The sequence below is a fragment of the Nanorana parkeri genome, unplaced genomic scaffold, assembly GCF_000935625.1.
Source record: "Nanorana parkeri isolate BGI_ZX_2015 unplaced genomic scaffold, ASM93562v1 scaffold487, whole genome shotgun sequence".
Taxonomy (NCBI): Eukaryota; Metazoa; Chordata; class Amphibia; order Anura; family Dicroglossidae; genus Nanorana; species Nanorana parkeri.
The window spans coordinates 712,772-728,643 of NW_017306755.1; the positions used below are offsets into that span (position 1 = coordinate 712,772).

The 15,872-nt window shown below is 36.8% G+C and overlaps 1 protein-coding gene across 1 annotated transcript in view; it reads right to left on the minus strand.

Annotated features, from left to right (window-relative positions):
• Positions 1-15,872, minus strand: part of LOC108790600 (cadherin-18-like) — a 544,420-nt gene that overhangs the window by 387,322 nt on the left and 141,226 nt on the right. Inside the window, exon 2 of the mRNA XM_018560907.1 lies at positions 9,916-10,385. Within this exon, the coding sequence (XP_018416409.1) occupies positions 9,916-10,143 (228 nt within the window). The 5' untranslated portion in view covers positions 10,144-10,385. The remainder of the gene's footprint in view (positions 1-9,915; positions 10,386-15,872) is intronic.

The window sequence follows — 15,872 nt, forward strand, 5'->3', positions numbered from 1 at the left end:
GATAAATGCTTAATGTGTGTGTGTATATATATATATATATATATATATATGGAATGTACTAATAAAATTAGTAGAATTCTGACTCTTAGCTTTTCAAATCAATTAAAGAAAAAAAGACATTTGGTTTACTTAAACTAAATGCATCTGGGGTTGTGCTGTGTTTCAAGTTGCACATTAACAGATTCAGGTTAATGAGGTACGTTTGGTTCATAAGGTTAACTGATGTGCTGATTCTCATTATACATTTCTCAGCTATTATCTCCACTTCACTAGTCTCACCATTCCTGTCCATCCCTGTCAACTTATCTAATAACGGTTGCAAACAAATTACTTTTGTCTGCCTTGGAGCAAAACAGGAATCTAAACAGTGTTTTTTTAGTAAGTATATATTTTTTACTTACTTGCAAGTCATTTTTGAGATTACTTTTACATTTTATATGCTTTTTCCATGCATTACAATTTCACCTTGCAGTGCTGGGATCTTAAATTAAACCCTCTCCTTGTCCCACTAAGGCATTGCGTATGTGCAGTGATTTTCATTCACCACCTTTGGACTTTTCACCATTTTTTAATGCTAGGTATTGAGTCAAAACAATTTAGGTTTTTTACAATTTGATTTTCACAACATACTTATGGTTCTATTTTTACATTTTTTTTACACATGATTCATACAAGGATTCACCTAGGATTCAAACATTTTCATGATCAATCTGATTTGAAAGATGTGTTGATTCTGGGTAAAATTGTGTGAATCTTATATTTATAAAGAGACCACTTAAAATCCTTAAGTCCTGCTTATTTTTTTATAATTGTTTTATAGAGTGTGCAAACATTAAAATTATTGTCAGGGTTTCATTTCTCTCATAAACCTTATGGTGAAGATTTCACCTTATATCCTGTCCCTGTGATACCCGAACAAGAATGGGAGAGTGATTGTAACCAGAAGAGGAATCCACAGACAGGAATAAATACTTTGCCAGAAAGTCTGGCCTTCTTCAGTCCACTAAAAATATGCTTTTTTTGTATGTGTCCCTATAGGAGAAATTTCCCGACAGCCTGAAGTGAGAGAAAATCTTCTAAAGAGGGACATAAACTCAAACAAAACAGAGGCTATACATGTTTATTATGTTTTAGTTGGAGTTGGGCTTTAACTCTTTGGGGTCTATTCACTAAGCTGCCAAAGGCAGCCAAGTGAACGACCGACCTGAAGCGAAGGTGCAAGACTGTAGCCAATTACTGTTTCGGACGGCGCAGTGCATTGTGGGATGTTCTGCGGTCGAACAGACTGCGGACATCCCGTAATGTTCGGCGTTCAGCGAACGCTAGAACAGGCTATGTTCGAGTCGAACCTATGTTCGAATTGAACATGCAGCCCATCCCTACCGGGGATGTCTACTTGACTCTTGTTTGGACAGATTTACATGAGTTATTCCTAAGATTTACTAAGAATTACAGGCCTATAATATAAAACAACAAATAGCCATGAAAAACAATGTACCGCTTTGGCATGCTAAAATCCTGCATAATCATACCACCAGGGAGGTTAAGCCTGTTAGAGTTATAGGTGAATCGATAGCAGAAAAAAAATAACAGTGAGCTGTACATTTTAGTGTATAGATTTCAGTATACCATGTCTCCCAGTACATAGTTATATGAAGATATTTTTTTTTTCTAAATCTATTGTGAAATGTATTCTTTATATAACTCACTTGATTTTTTATTTTACAATTGTTTCCATGTTTCTGTTCCCAAACACAGCAGATTGAATACAATGATTCTAACAGTAATGTGGAAATAAATAAGAGTAGCATACAATTATTATCGATATCATGTTACAGATGTCCAATATTTCAGTTGACCTGTTAAAATATAAAAGGTCATACTTGGAGTCTGCATGAGTGTAATAAGGAAAGTCTCAATAAACCTTTACCAACAAAAACTTCTATGTAACCACAAAAAGAAGACATGTTTTTATTTTTCATTTTAATTTCTTCAAGCCCATATCTGCATATTGATTTCTGATAAAGTGGCTAGGGTACACAAAGTTGTAAAATGTCTTACTTGGAGATCTTGCCAGTAATAGCACATACTGTTTCAGACTGACAATATTAAGTTGCTGCCTTACAATTAGCAGAAGTGTTGTAAGTTTTCCATGCCCTCTCCTTCAGTTAGAAAGCCAGCTGCCTATCAGGTTTGCAGTAGGCATGTGCAGAAATTATAGGCAGCACAATGTCCTACTGAAATAGTATTCATGGCAGACATACAATGCTACTAATTAATTGAGGGGCAGCAGCAAAAAAGTATTTGCTGTATACAGAAAACTGTATACAAAGAGGCATGATACAAATCATACTAAAAAATGGATTTAGAATTTACATGTATTTAATTACAGTCTTTGCACTATTTTCTGTCAAATGTAGCTGTTTATTAAACTGTGCTAACCTAAAATGTGCTAGGTGATTTATTGCAAATGTGAGTGATAGCTTATCTTCATGTATCTTGCACTAACTTCTAACTCTTAGAGGTAGAGTTATTGTCTAACCTAGAGCATTTAACACAGTTTCAATTGAAACAATAATTTTCAGTACTACAGAAAAAAGTGCAGTGTTCCAATTAAAACACTAAACTGGGGAATGCTATGAAGATCTAGGAAAAACTTTAATAAGTTTGATTTTTGTATTGTTTTTCCAATTCATACCTTATTGCACTGTAGAAATTTAAGAAAACAAAGAGTGTTGTTGGTCCATAAGAAGACACTTATAATAATTGCTATTGGTGAAAGTAGCTTTTAGAGGATTAGATGGCATTGCTCTTGGAAAATAAACCTCTGCAGTCATCAAGGATGTTTGTTTTTTGCCAAGATGTGTGTATGGCATAGGGCCATTAATTCTTATGCATAACAACAAAGTTAATGTTTGGATGTAAGCTAGAAGCCACATATAAAATTAATATAGAAATAAAACTGAAACAAGTAAACCATCTATTGTATGATAATATCCAGAGATTACGAGAAATATAAGGAAACCGTTAAAGAAATATATAGAATATGAAAAAACTCAAAACAACACTAATAAAATATATAGTTTGCTTTTGGAGGGAATGAATATCAATGGAGTGTTCTGTGCAGTGTTAAGGAAAAAAATACAAAAATGTGCTAAAATAACAATAATAACAACCACACTATTTAATAATAAAAATATTAATGAAAGTAGACCCATGCCGGGAGAATAAATACTATAAATATTAATAATAAATAGACCAATGCCAGGTGGAAGATATAAAATCTCATACAGGGGTTTATGTTAACTTTTTTTCTATCAGATAAAAGGGACCAGGAGGAAGCTGGTAAAGGGACCCTCTGGGCTTGTTCACACTATGGTGTATGTTTAATAAACTGTGAAAGAGTGTGATAAGCAGTGAGAAGGCTTTTCTCACCTTAGCAAAGTGAAAAGTCTAAAAAATGGTGTTCAATAACCCGTGATAAGTCAGGTAGGAACTGGAATATCTCACCTCTTCTCATCCTGGTGATAAGTACACAGAACGCTCATGCCCGCCGCTAGGCCGCGTGCACAAACGGGAAATCGGCTTTGAATGTAAACAGCCAGCGATGGCTGTTTACATACAAGCGTTCAGACGTCTGTAGAGACGCCCGATCACTTGTAATATGCATGCGTTTGTGCGGCCCCCCCTCCGTTGCCGCCGCCGCTGCTGGCTCCGCTGTGCCCGGACAAACTACAGTGTAGACAAGCTGCGGTGCGGTGCGAAGTGGAAGGTTGTTTTTTGCTTTTTTTTTCACTTTGCTTCGCATCGCTTCGCCTGCAGTGTGTCACAGCCTTGAGAGGGAAAAGGAGGGAAGTCTGTCTTAATGCCACCCTTCCCTCATGAGAGTGAAAGTGGCAGTTTCAAGTCCCCTCACTGTATCTGTGTAGTGTGATGTAAAGTTCAGTAAGGTCATGTGACCTTAGGGCTTGTTGTTGAAGGCTCAGTCTCCCTCAGAAACAGGCCCACCAAATTAAGTTTGAAGGATGTCTGGGGAGCATGTTTTACAGGCAGATGCAGTGAACATTGCACTCTACACATAACAGTCTGTAAGACCATTTCGCCACCATTGTATGCCGTTTATGATGCATTAATACCTGCACCACAACACCACAGATGTATGGTGTGAACAAGGCACCTAGAAAACAATTGTTTTTTTTTATGTGCCCTGTTGACACCATACATGTGGTGGTGTACAAAGAAAATAGGTTGAATGACATGGTGTGAACACGCCATTAGATGTGGCCCATGCTGCTAAGTACTTGAGCAAATAAAGTATATTTAATGGCTTCTGCATCTTAGCAAATAATCAGCACTGAAAGAGCTCCTGAACAACTACACCCCAGAAAGCAAGGATAACTTGCTACAAACTTGTGGCAAGGTGAAATTGTAATTTGCTGCACATATTCCTGGCAATTTGTAGACTTGCAGAACACTTGCAGCACAAGTTTTGGTTGACACTTTTTGAATTTGTAGCAAATTTGCTTGGCAAGTCTACAGCAAGAGTCCGGCAGGTCTTAGCAAGAGCTCTGCAAGCTCGCTGGTCTGGAGACTTGCAATGCAGACTTGCTGTAATTGTGCAACAAAATTGTGAAGCTTGACAAGTCTGCAATAGTTTAGCAAGTCATTTTCAAACTTGCAGCTCAATTGCTTGCTATCTGGGACCCCCATAGCCACAGAACAATGGTGTCCTTTCTGAACTGGAGCGGTTGGAGCACATCTATACCTGTAGTCATGATTTGCATAGATAGTGGCAAGTCAACCTCAATCTTGGGTTAACACATATGGGCATATCTCTATGAAGGAAACAGTGTATTATAGTGGTTTCAAATAAATTATTGTAAATGAAAAAATTATATTTTCACTACATCTATGTGTTACGCTCCTCTGACAAAGCCCAGAGACTACACCCCTCTGACGAAGCCTCTTTCGGCAGAGTAACGCTTAAGGAAGTAGTGTGGGATCAGCTATCCCTACCCTGGCTCATGGATCCCATATCCTGATCATGGACTTGGTTACTATACTTTAACTGTGTATTGAACAAATTGTGTCATCATTGGACATTTTTCAGCATCTTTGCCTCTGAGAGGAGATAATTATTTTCTATGTGCACTGTTTATAGAGTACGGTCGTACACAGATCAAATGCCTGATTAGAGGTGGATTACCCGGGCTGTCGTTTGAATTCGGAGGCAAATAAATCCCTGAGCTGTTCAAACAACTCACCACTTTATACTCCTCATAGAGACTATCTGTCATCTACACACATTAAGCCTGCCTACAAAAACATGTTTTAGCCAGTATGATAGTGATGACCTTGCTTTTTCAAACACACTTTATATATGCATGTCGGTGTAACGTGCATCACACTTGAACGCATGGAGTGATATTATATGCTGATACACTTACTTTGACGTTTTTTCTTTTGGAGACACATTGCTGGATATCCTGGATAATCGTGTCATATTAACCATCCTAAGCATATCGTTGCTGGTGATTATGCTATGCTTAAATGAAAGGAGTGACATTGCATGTTGATTTATTTACTTCAAAGTTTTTCTATCTGGAGACACATTATTGGATATCTTTAAAATTGTATCATATTAACCATCCTCTATATATGCATGTATGTCGGTGTAACATGCATCATGCCTCAATGCATGGAGTGATATTAAATGCTGATACACTTACTTTGAAGTTTTTTCTTTTGGAGACACATTGCTGGATATCCTTGAAAATTGTGTTATACTAACCATCCTAAGGATATAACTGTTGGTGGCTACCCTATGCTTAACTGCAAGGAGTGGCACTTTATGCTGATTCATTCACTTCAGATTTTTTTTTTTTATCTGGAGGCACATTGTTGGATACCTTTTAAAAATGGTATCATATTAACCATCCTGGGGATATTGTTGCTGGTGGCCACCCGTCACAATTGGGATCAATATTATATTTATATACATATATGGTGTTGTCCATGATTATTGCATTTTTACAGAGCCATGTGTGGGGTATTTTTTAGGATTTTACAAGTTTGTCCGATGTGTATGTATGGTGTTTGCAATTTTTGGAATAAAACTATTTTCATTGAACACAAATTGATATTCACTATAATTCTATGTTGGGATCTCTATTAAAGGGGAACTAAACTTTTAAATATTTATTTAGGAGACCCACATAGATTTATTTATAGTTATTAATGTGCAGCCCCCTTCCTCTGTATATACCACATCTTTATGTGTTAACAATATTTTATATGTAAATTGCTGCATTTCAGAATTAAAAGCTAACTTATTATATATCAATGTGTGTCCTGAGATTGCTATGTCCTGTAAAGGTGCCCGTACACCTTACTATTATCTGCAGATTTTCTTTGGTCAGATGGAAAAAGTGCAACAGATTGGCCCAGGTGGAGATTACTCCATCCACACAGTTAAATGTGGATGTAGGAATCTGTTGCACCTTTTCCATCTGACCACAGAAAATCTGCAGATAAGTGTAAGGTGTATGGGCAGCTTAAGGCTTGAGTACCTTCACAATGCAAGTTGACACAGGCAAATGCATCCCTCTGTTCAATTGTTTTGGTAAAACAAGACATGCATTTAGGGTGGATTAAAGATCTGTGTGAGAAGACCATACAAGTAAACATGTATATACTTTCTATTTTGTGAAATAAATGTATGTTTTAGTAACAAGGTTCATTTTCAATCACCTTTTACAAAGAATAGTAAAAGGATTTGAAAAAGTGTCTGAAATGCATAAACTACACTTGTACAATTTAGATGCCTTCCAACTGACAACTGTGGAAATAAAAACTGGCCTTGAATATGTTTAAAAAGGACAAAATGTGTTCATAAAAAGGTCCAACTTGGAAGCCAATGAAAACACTAGGTAAACCCTGCTTTGCCAAACCCCATTGATGTTAACAACAATGAATTTAGAACGTTCAGTCATGTTTCACATATATTTTAAATGCTTATAAAATTTAATGTATACAAACCCTAAGGCACATTTTGTAAAATCATAGTAGCAAGTGTCCTTTTATTAAATTATTTTCATTGAGGTCTACACAGTAGCTAGAATTGTTTACCTAGACTGTTCTAGAAAATCAATAAACATATAGGAGAATGCAGTTTCAAATTTAAATTCTTACAATACCATTTTGTTATTCTAGTACAATTACATTTTACTTGGGAAATAAAGTCAAGATAAACAGTATCAGTGAAAATACATAATCTTAGATCATGTGCACTTGGCAATTCTCTTTCTTTGTGAGCTGAAGATTTCTCACTGCTATGTCTGTGTATGTGTATTACTAGCAGTTTGGGAATGGATTATGGGGTTCACTGATTAATCAAACTTCATTGTGTGCAACTGTTAAATTGGACAATAACTACAAAGAAGCAGAGTCATTACAGGAAGGCCCCATAGGTCTGAAACCTTTAGTAAATGCATGTGTTTTAAAAGAAACAGGCATAGGTCAATTACATTTTTCTTTACAATTTAAAATATAATGTAGTGTCTTGTCTGCAGATTTTCCTTAAATATAGATACCCAATCATCTATCTAAGATAAGAATGTGAGGAGCATGTAAATTGCTCCTATGCCTGTCGCAAACTCCCAGCTCCCACTGGTGGTTGCTTGAAGCTAATGCACCTATTCCAGTCTTCTGGTTAGCTGTGGGCTAATGAGCCTGGCCACACGCCCCTCAGCCTCGGATTGGCTAGTGGCACTTTATTTAAACATCACAAGCCCAGGGTTCTGTACTTTGGTGCTCTCCTTTTACACCAGGGCTGGGGAACCTCCTGCTCTCCAGCTGTGGTGAAACTACAAGTCTTATGATGCATCTGTCACTGGGAGTCATGCCTGTGGCTGTGAGAATCTTGCAATGCCTCACGGGATTTGTAGTTCCACCACAGCTGGGGGGCCGGAGGTTCCCCACCCCTGTTTTACACCCTTCATATTCACAAAAGGAGGCATACACAGAAAGCAGTCAATTGTATTGCCGTAGGGAGGAATTGGGAATGCAATATGCATTGCTTAGTTTGTTATATAAACTGTCTACTGGTATATTTCCCAACAAGGATAATTATTGTTGACAGTGCATGCATCAATATATTGTGAATCAATAATGTATATTAAATAATATGCTCAACACTTCTTTTAACGGTTACCAACCTTTGTTTGCATATTAACTGATTTTTAGAAATTAATTCACACTGACAGAACATTTTTTGTTAATATTTAGGTATATGTTTAATTGGGGATTCATACATTTTGTTTAGGTTACTGAGCTTATATTTTAAAAATGTTGAGCATTAACTTGTGATGGCAAGATCTGCCTTGCCTTGCACACATAGGTGTTGATTTACTGAAGGCAAATAGGCTATTCACGCTGCAAGGGAATTTGTAATATGCAGGGGAAGATTCCCTTAGCTTAGTGAATGTGGTGAAACTTCACTTTGTAAAGAATACCCAATCATGTGCAAGGAAAATAAAAAAACAGCATTTATTCTTGAACATGATTGGTTGATGGAAGTCAACAGAGCTTCCCCTCATTCACTAAACTAAGGATAAACCTCCCCTGCTAAGTGCAAAGTAAACAGCCTATTTGCTTTTAGTAAATCAACCGATATACTTAAAAAACATACGTTCTACATTGAAGTGTTCGGTATATGTCAGCCTGAGTTAAACTCAAAATGAAATAAAACAGTTGGGAGATAAATTATATTCTTGGCTGCTTTTATTAGACAGTAAAGATGCAATAACGTTCTGCTGTACTGATTTGACACTTGATTCCACCCTTTCCAGCTATTTCAACCAGCACAAGAATCTACTACCCTAAAGAATTAGTGTCCTCTTTTAGGTGCAACTGAGATATTCATACCTAAGAAACTGTTTGTAGATAAGGACATTTGGTTTTATGCGTCTTTCTAACTGAAGTGTGTTGTAGTAGTATCAGAAATAATTGTGCCTTTATCTTTTGCAAATGGTATCCATAAGCAATAAATATAGGAACAAGACAGTCACATTACTTGCTGAATACATATGTAAATTGCACATACATTTTTTTTACTTAATACCACTAAAGTTGTTTTGTAACTAAATTCCTCCAAAGTTCAGGTAGCTCTCAACCACAGGCTGAATTAGGAAATTAATAACTAATGCTGGACCATTACCTTTCAAAGTACAGTTGCAAAAGTGCACACAGCAGATCTGCCCCATATTGTACCCATTGGATTAGTATCTCCTACTGCATTATCTGCACATAACAATAGCCAGGCACAGTGCCATTTTGGTCAACAAAACCAGATATGGTTGTAAGTGTATTTAATTAGAAAGACAAAAACTCAAATTATATCTTAAAATTTGCTTTATTTTATTTACTTATACTAGATGTGATCTCTAACAAAGTTTTTTTGCTGAAGGTAAAATGATCTGTATTGGTACAAAGGTAGACTCTCAATGCTGAGAATTTTCAATGCTGTCTCACAACCCCCAATCAGATTCCAAACTACCCTGAAAAAGTTTGACTGAAAAATCTAACAGTGTTATTCACAAATGGGTGAAGAGTTTGGAGAAGGCAGGAGAAGTGAACAATCTAGGCCAAAAGAGCGGATTTGGAAAATTTTCCAATTCAGCTCACTTTGCAGTTTAGCTGTGTCACTTCACCAAACTCGTCACCTTTTTGTGAATAAACCTGTTAGTTTCTAAACAACCGGTGGCTATGAAGAACTGATAATGCCCAATATTGGCATGTTGATAAAGCAAGGATGCATTCTTAGAATTCTGATATTTGTTTACAAATTACTGCAAATTTTTAAATGCAAATAACTGGCATACTAATAAAACAAATGAAAAGAAGAAAATTATTTACCTTTCCCACATACTGAGGCTCTGGTCCTATGTGTTCTTCTAAAACAAAGAACTGATTCCAAACCCATCCACGTTTTGGCCGATGGTGAACTTCTGTCTCTCCTTCTATATGTTTGGTTTGATTTCTGCTAACCTTTATGGAGGTGTGATGTGTTGCTCCATAACATCTTTGCACAAAACAGAGGCAGACTAGAACAGGACAGATACCAGATGTACTTGTAAATCTCATGGTAGGAAATGTTTCCTTTTTCTTTGCCTTGTAAGTTTGTAATCCAGCAGACAGGTGTACTTGCTATGTAGCTAAATTTGATCTGGCAAAACAGTCCAGCATTGTCTTCTTCTTTGAGCATCCATTACTTTTATTGATTTTCAGAAATTAAGACTGTATTTACATCCTGAAAAGAAAATATGTCTTAGCAGAGTCTCTGTGGAAATCCTCATTATGTTGTCCAGGAGACGAGCATGTTAAATCTAATGGAAATAAGCAAAGAGCACCATCAGGAAAGTAATTTACTTCTACACCCTATTAGCAATTATTGATTTGTACATAAATACACAGTATAAAGTTTTAATTGAAGGGTCTAGTCAATGTAGACACCAAATCTTTTGAACATAATAGCACACTTGTTTTATCCGAACTACCTTTTGATTCACAATAAAACTATTATTATTACGGAAAATGGTTTAAACACTGCATCTTAGTTATTTTTAAAAGTTTAAAACTAAAATTAGTAATTTTTTTAGTAATTCTGGATTGCATTTTCTTCACATAACTGCAAAAAAACTTTATACGACTGTTGATGCTATAAACACCAAGGTCATTAGACAGCTTCTATCATAAATTATTTTCAGTGTATTCATTATGCAGTATATTTCCAGGCTTTGAAAAGAAAGAAAAATCACAAATAATCTTGTAAGCAAGCATACAAATGCCACATTGTATGATGAGGTTGCTTTTTAAACTATATCAGCTCAAACCTGCTCTTTCTGTTGCTATGTCTGTAGTACAAAGAATCTTAAGTTTTATGAGGGATATTTAGTGTAAACGGAGATGGACAAGTCCTCATCTTATACTCACATCCTAATTTTAATCTTACACAAGAATACACATTTATGAACTATGTACTTCTATTGAAGTACTTTAATAATATTACTTGTGCACCTTAATTGCTTATATGTTTAGATTTATTTGTATTATTCAGATATAGGTTTATTAATGCTGTGATTGAGATATAGCACAGGCTAAAGTGCTCCTATGCTATGAAGCAGCATACTGATAGGAAGAGAGAGCAGAGTTACAGAGACATGAGCTCATCAGGCTGCTGCCTTTCTCAATGTACTGTCCAATTGTAGGCTGGGGGAGGGACAGAATTTGTTTCTTAACTTCAAAAGAGGAAAATGAGGTCTCATGCCCTGCCAGACAGGACTGCAATGTGTAGCAGATCTGTGTAGATAAGGAAAAATTGCAGAGATCGGGGATCACAAATAAATTATGACAAACACCCAAGAACCATCCATTGCACCATTAATTGATACCGAGTAAATAAATGAAGTCTGCTGCATCAGTTTTAGTATATAACAAATCCCCATAGGTGTGCCACTATATGAAATAGTAAAATCGATACTAAAAATAGTAAAACAAAACATAATTGAGAAATGCTAATACAAAATGATGTCTCTATAGAACTGTTTACCTGCAAGAAAAATTTGTCAGAGCCAATTTAATATTAAGGCCATGATCCTCCTCAAAGGCCCGTTCACACCAAAATCAGAAGGAAATCATAAGTCAGTGGAGGGTCCATTGACTTGCAGTTTCAAACTTTGTTAACCTCCATTCCATTGCTCTTTATTTTTTTAATTTCACTTTTATGCCAATCTTTATTTTAACTAACATGTCCTGAGTGGACAAATATATATAATTTTTTTTATTTCCACTCAATTGAGTTGCATTTATATCTGTTTTGTTTCATTACATTATGCTGAAAAAAAGTAGAACATGCTCTACTTTTTTTAATTGCACTGAAACGAAATGGAATGGATTGCAGCGGTGTGAACTGGTCCCATTAACACCCATTAATTTTTAGCTGCCCTTGCATTAGCATCCATTAAAAAACGGATTGCAAAGCAACAGATCTGGTGTGAATGAGTGTATTGGTAGGTAAACTGACAGTAGCAGCTTCAGATATAGGTACAATCCACTTCTCTAGTAGGCTGCTGAGGACAGTGCTTACTCATGGCTTGCCAGTTTATGGTCAGCCTGGAAGAAGCACTTGTGCATGAAGGTTGTTAGTGAAGAGTCAGCTGTGAATCAGCTGGTTTAAGAGAATGAACAGTCCTTTTCTGAGGATTCAGCATACTGATGTTCCTAGCCATCTTCTTTTAATACCTGCAGATTAAGCTGTACTCTGCTAAACATTGTTGTAGTCTCAATGAAATAGTAATTCTTATGTGCAATGTATAGCTTGGTGGAACTTATAATTGTGACTTCTTTGAAAGAATTTAAGATATAAAACTTTACTAAAGTGCTGTTAAAAACATTATGATTAATATAGACGTATATTATAAAATAGGTACAGATACAAAAAAAGTACTACAATGCAGCAGTCTTGTACAGGAGATGCAAAAAAACATGCACAAGAAGACATAAAAAATTTAAATAATTACAAAAAGGTAAGCATATGTAAGATATTGGTGACAAAAAATTGAGGTTGTATAAAATTGTAAAAGGAGAGTTCTTTAATGAGGGGCAATCTACATTTAATTTCTAATTTTATTAGACATCGATATCAATTTATGTTTTATATTTTTGTCACCAGCTTTATATATATAAATATGCTCGTCTTTTGTATATCTTTTTGTCTTCTTGAGCAGGTTTGCTGCACCTCCTGTACAATGCTACTGCATTTGAGTACATTTGTATTCTTACATTTATTATGTATTCCTGTATAAAACAATTTTTACAATGGACACCTCTACATAATGTTTTTATCAAGACTTTATTAAAGGTTCATACTTTAATACTTTTAAAAAATGCACAATTAGATGTTCCACCTAGACATTACACATAAGGGAAATCTATTTCAATAAGGCAACACAAATGATAAGCAGAGTAAGAATGAATCCACAGGTATTAGAAGACATACATCAGTATGCTGAATCCTGAGGAAGGGGAACATGCATTCTCTGAATCTGGATGATTGACAGCTGACTTCACAATAACTTGCATGTACATTAGGTCCTTCTTCTGGACTAACCACAATCTTGCTGGCCACAAATAAGTGGCATCCTAAGCAGCCCACCACAGAAGGAGATCCTGTCTCTCTGATGCTACTTATATAAGATTAAAACTCTTTAGGAGGATCACAGCATTAATTATGAATTGGCTCTGAAAATATTTTATTGCAGGTAAACAGTATTAGAAGACATACATCAGTATGTTGAATACTGAGGAAGGGGAATGTGCATTCTCTGAATCAGGATGATTGACAGTTGATTCTTCACTACAACTTGCATGCACATCAAGTCGTTCTTCTGGACTTGACACAATCTTACTGGCTACAAGTAAGTGGCACCCTAACAAATAGTGAAAATGTGTATGGAGGGCTACGAGACTCTGATGGTTAACCTCCAAATTTATAGTATAGTCAAAAAATGATCCACTTAGATTCCCAAGGATATCTCCCTCAATAACATAACTAAATTACAGACTATAGTGACTTCCATAGGTTGAGGTAGAACTCCTGAGGAAACCATGCATCAACAGTATCAACTTAATTATCAAACATCTATAATTATTATCGTATTATCTTATACAAACCATATACAAACATAAATCATATACAAAAACACACATTTAAAACCACTTATATCACTCCCCTTGTTATTTCAACTATAGGGCCCTGCTGGTAGAGCTGGGGGTGATGGTTTGGCGAATGTGCATGTTTATGCAGGGACTATGATGTAACTGGAAACACCGCCTTGGTGGATAAAACAAGAGCTTATATAGCCATACAGGACTATCTGTCTACTGGATATTCCACTGGAACATGGAGAACCGTGAGTTTTCTAAAAGTGGCAATTGCTGAATCACTATATACCCACGTTGAAATTTTTCCTTAACTTAGTAAATTAGGAAAAGCTCTGCTCATACAATCATTTTTTTTCTTTTAATTTTCTGTGATTGGGTATGCTTTCCAAAGGGAATTTTATCCACATTAACTAAGCTAAGGGAAAATTCCTTTGCAAATTGAACAGCCTACTTGCCTTTAGTAAATCATCCATATAGGTTTGCATTAGCATTGTTCAAGCACTGTGTTTTTGCATTAGTATTCAGCTTTTCATATAAAATGTTGTGGCATTCCTATGACGATGTATTCTGCTAGATCTTATGTACAGCAGACTAGTGTTTACTTATTCATTCCTTTAGTTACTGAGTATCAATGAATACACAGTTATATAATTAGTCAGATTGAAAAAAGTCAATTGAGTTCAACAAATAGAGAGAAAAAAATAATTAATACAAAATCTCTATAAACAGAACCCTATGACCACAGTTACCCACAGCTGATCCAGTGGAAGGCAAAATTGAACAATTATAATTCATGGACAACTAATTATCAGTGTGGGACTCTTGTAACACTTTGTGCAATCAAAGCCTTTTAATAAAAAAGCAGGGGGGGTGCAAAGGTGAGCAGGGATGGATCTGGATGCAGAGGTTAGCAAAAAGGGGGGATCATTGTAAATACCCTTTTTACATTTGCGTTGGAGGTCAGTGAAGACTCCCTTCATTACATTAGCAGTCAATATAAGTAGCCATGTTACATTGGTGGCCAGTGTAGAATCCCTCCTGCACTGGTAGTGAGTATAAAATATCCCCCTACATTGGTGGTCAGTGTAAATACACATTTTACATTGATAATAAGGTTAATTTGCTCATTACATTGGTGGTCAGTGAATAATTCCCCCCTTACAGTGGTGGTCAGTATATAATTCCCCTTAACTTTGGTTGTGAGTTTACAATCCCTCATGACATTGGTGATCAGTGTAGAATCCCCCATGATATTGGTTGTCACTGTAGAATTCCCCTTACATTGGTGGTTATTGTAGAATCTGCCCTTATATTGGTGGTCAGTGTGAATTCCCCTTACATTGGTGGTCAGTGTACAATCCCCACTCACATTTGGGGTCAGTGCAGGGCTGAATTAACATGTGGCAGATGAAGCTGCTGCTCCAGGCACGCCCCTGCAAATAGGCCTGGCCATCGGGCATGACCGGCCGCTATCAGGCAGTGGCCGCCTTCTATTTAAGCATATTAGAAGGCGACTCAGTTCTCACTAGGGCCCCAAGAGGCCCCTGCGAGCGTCCCTCTAATATGCCTGAATAGAGGGCCGCCACTGCCTGATTGTGGCCGGTCACCGCCTAAATAGAGAGCTGCACCTGCCAGTGTCACTCTGCATACCAGGAGAGAGCCCATATTGACCACCTGGAACCCACACTGACCACCTAGAGTCTGCACTGACCACCTGGAGCCCACACTGACCACCAAGAGCCCCCAAGAGCCCATACTTACCACCTGAGAGCCCATAGTTACCATCTGAGAGCCCCACTGACCACCAGAGAGCTCCACTGACTGCCAAAGAGCTTCACTGGCCCCCTAAGAGCCCGCACTGGCCACCTGAGAGCCTCACTGATTACCTGAGAGCTGCACTGACTACCAGACAGCCTGCACTGGCCACCTTAGAGCCTAAATAGCCTCCTGAGAACATGCACAGTCCCCTGAAACCACTATGCCTTACTCTAACCTTTAATTTCTAAGCATTATTGTAAAATAGCCATAATACCAACAGCATCATGACTTAAAGGCACAAAATGTGTTGCATGAAAGCACACCGACTAAACAATGAGTTTATCAGTGTAACATGTCAGCAGATATTTTGGGGCCAGCATTAAATATATAAA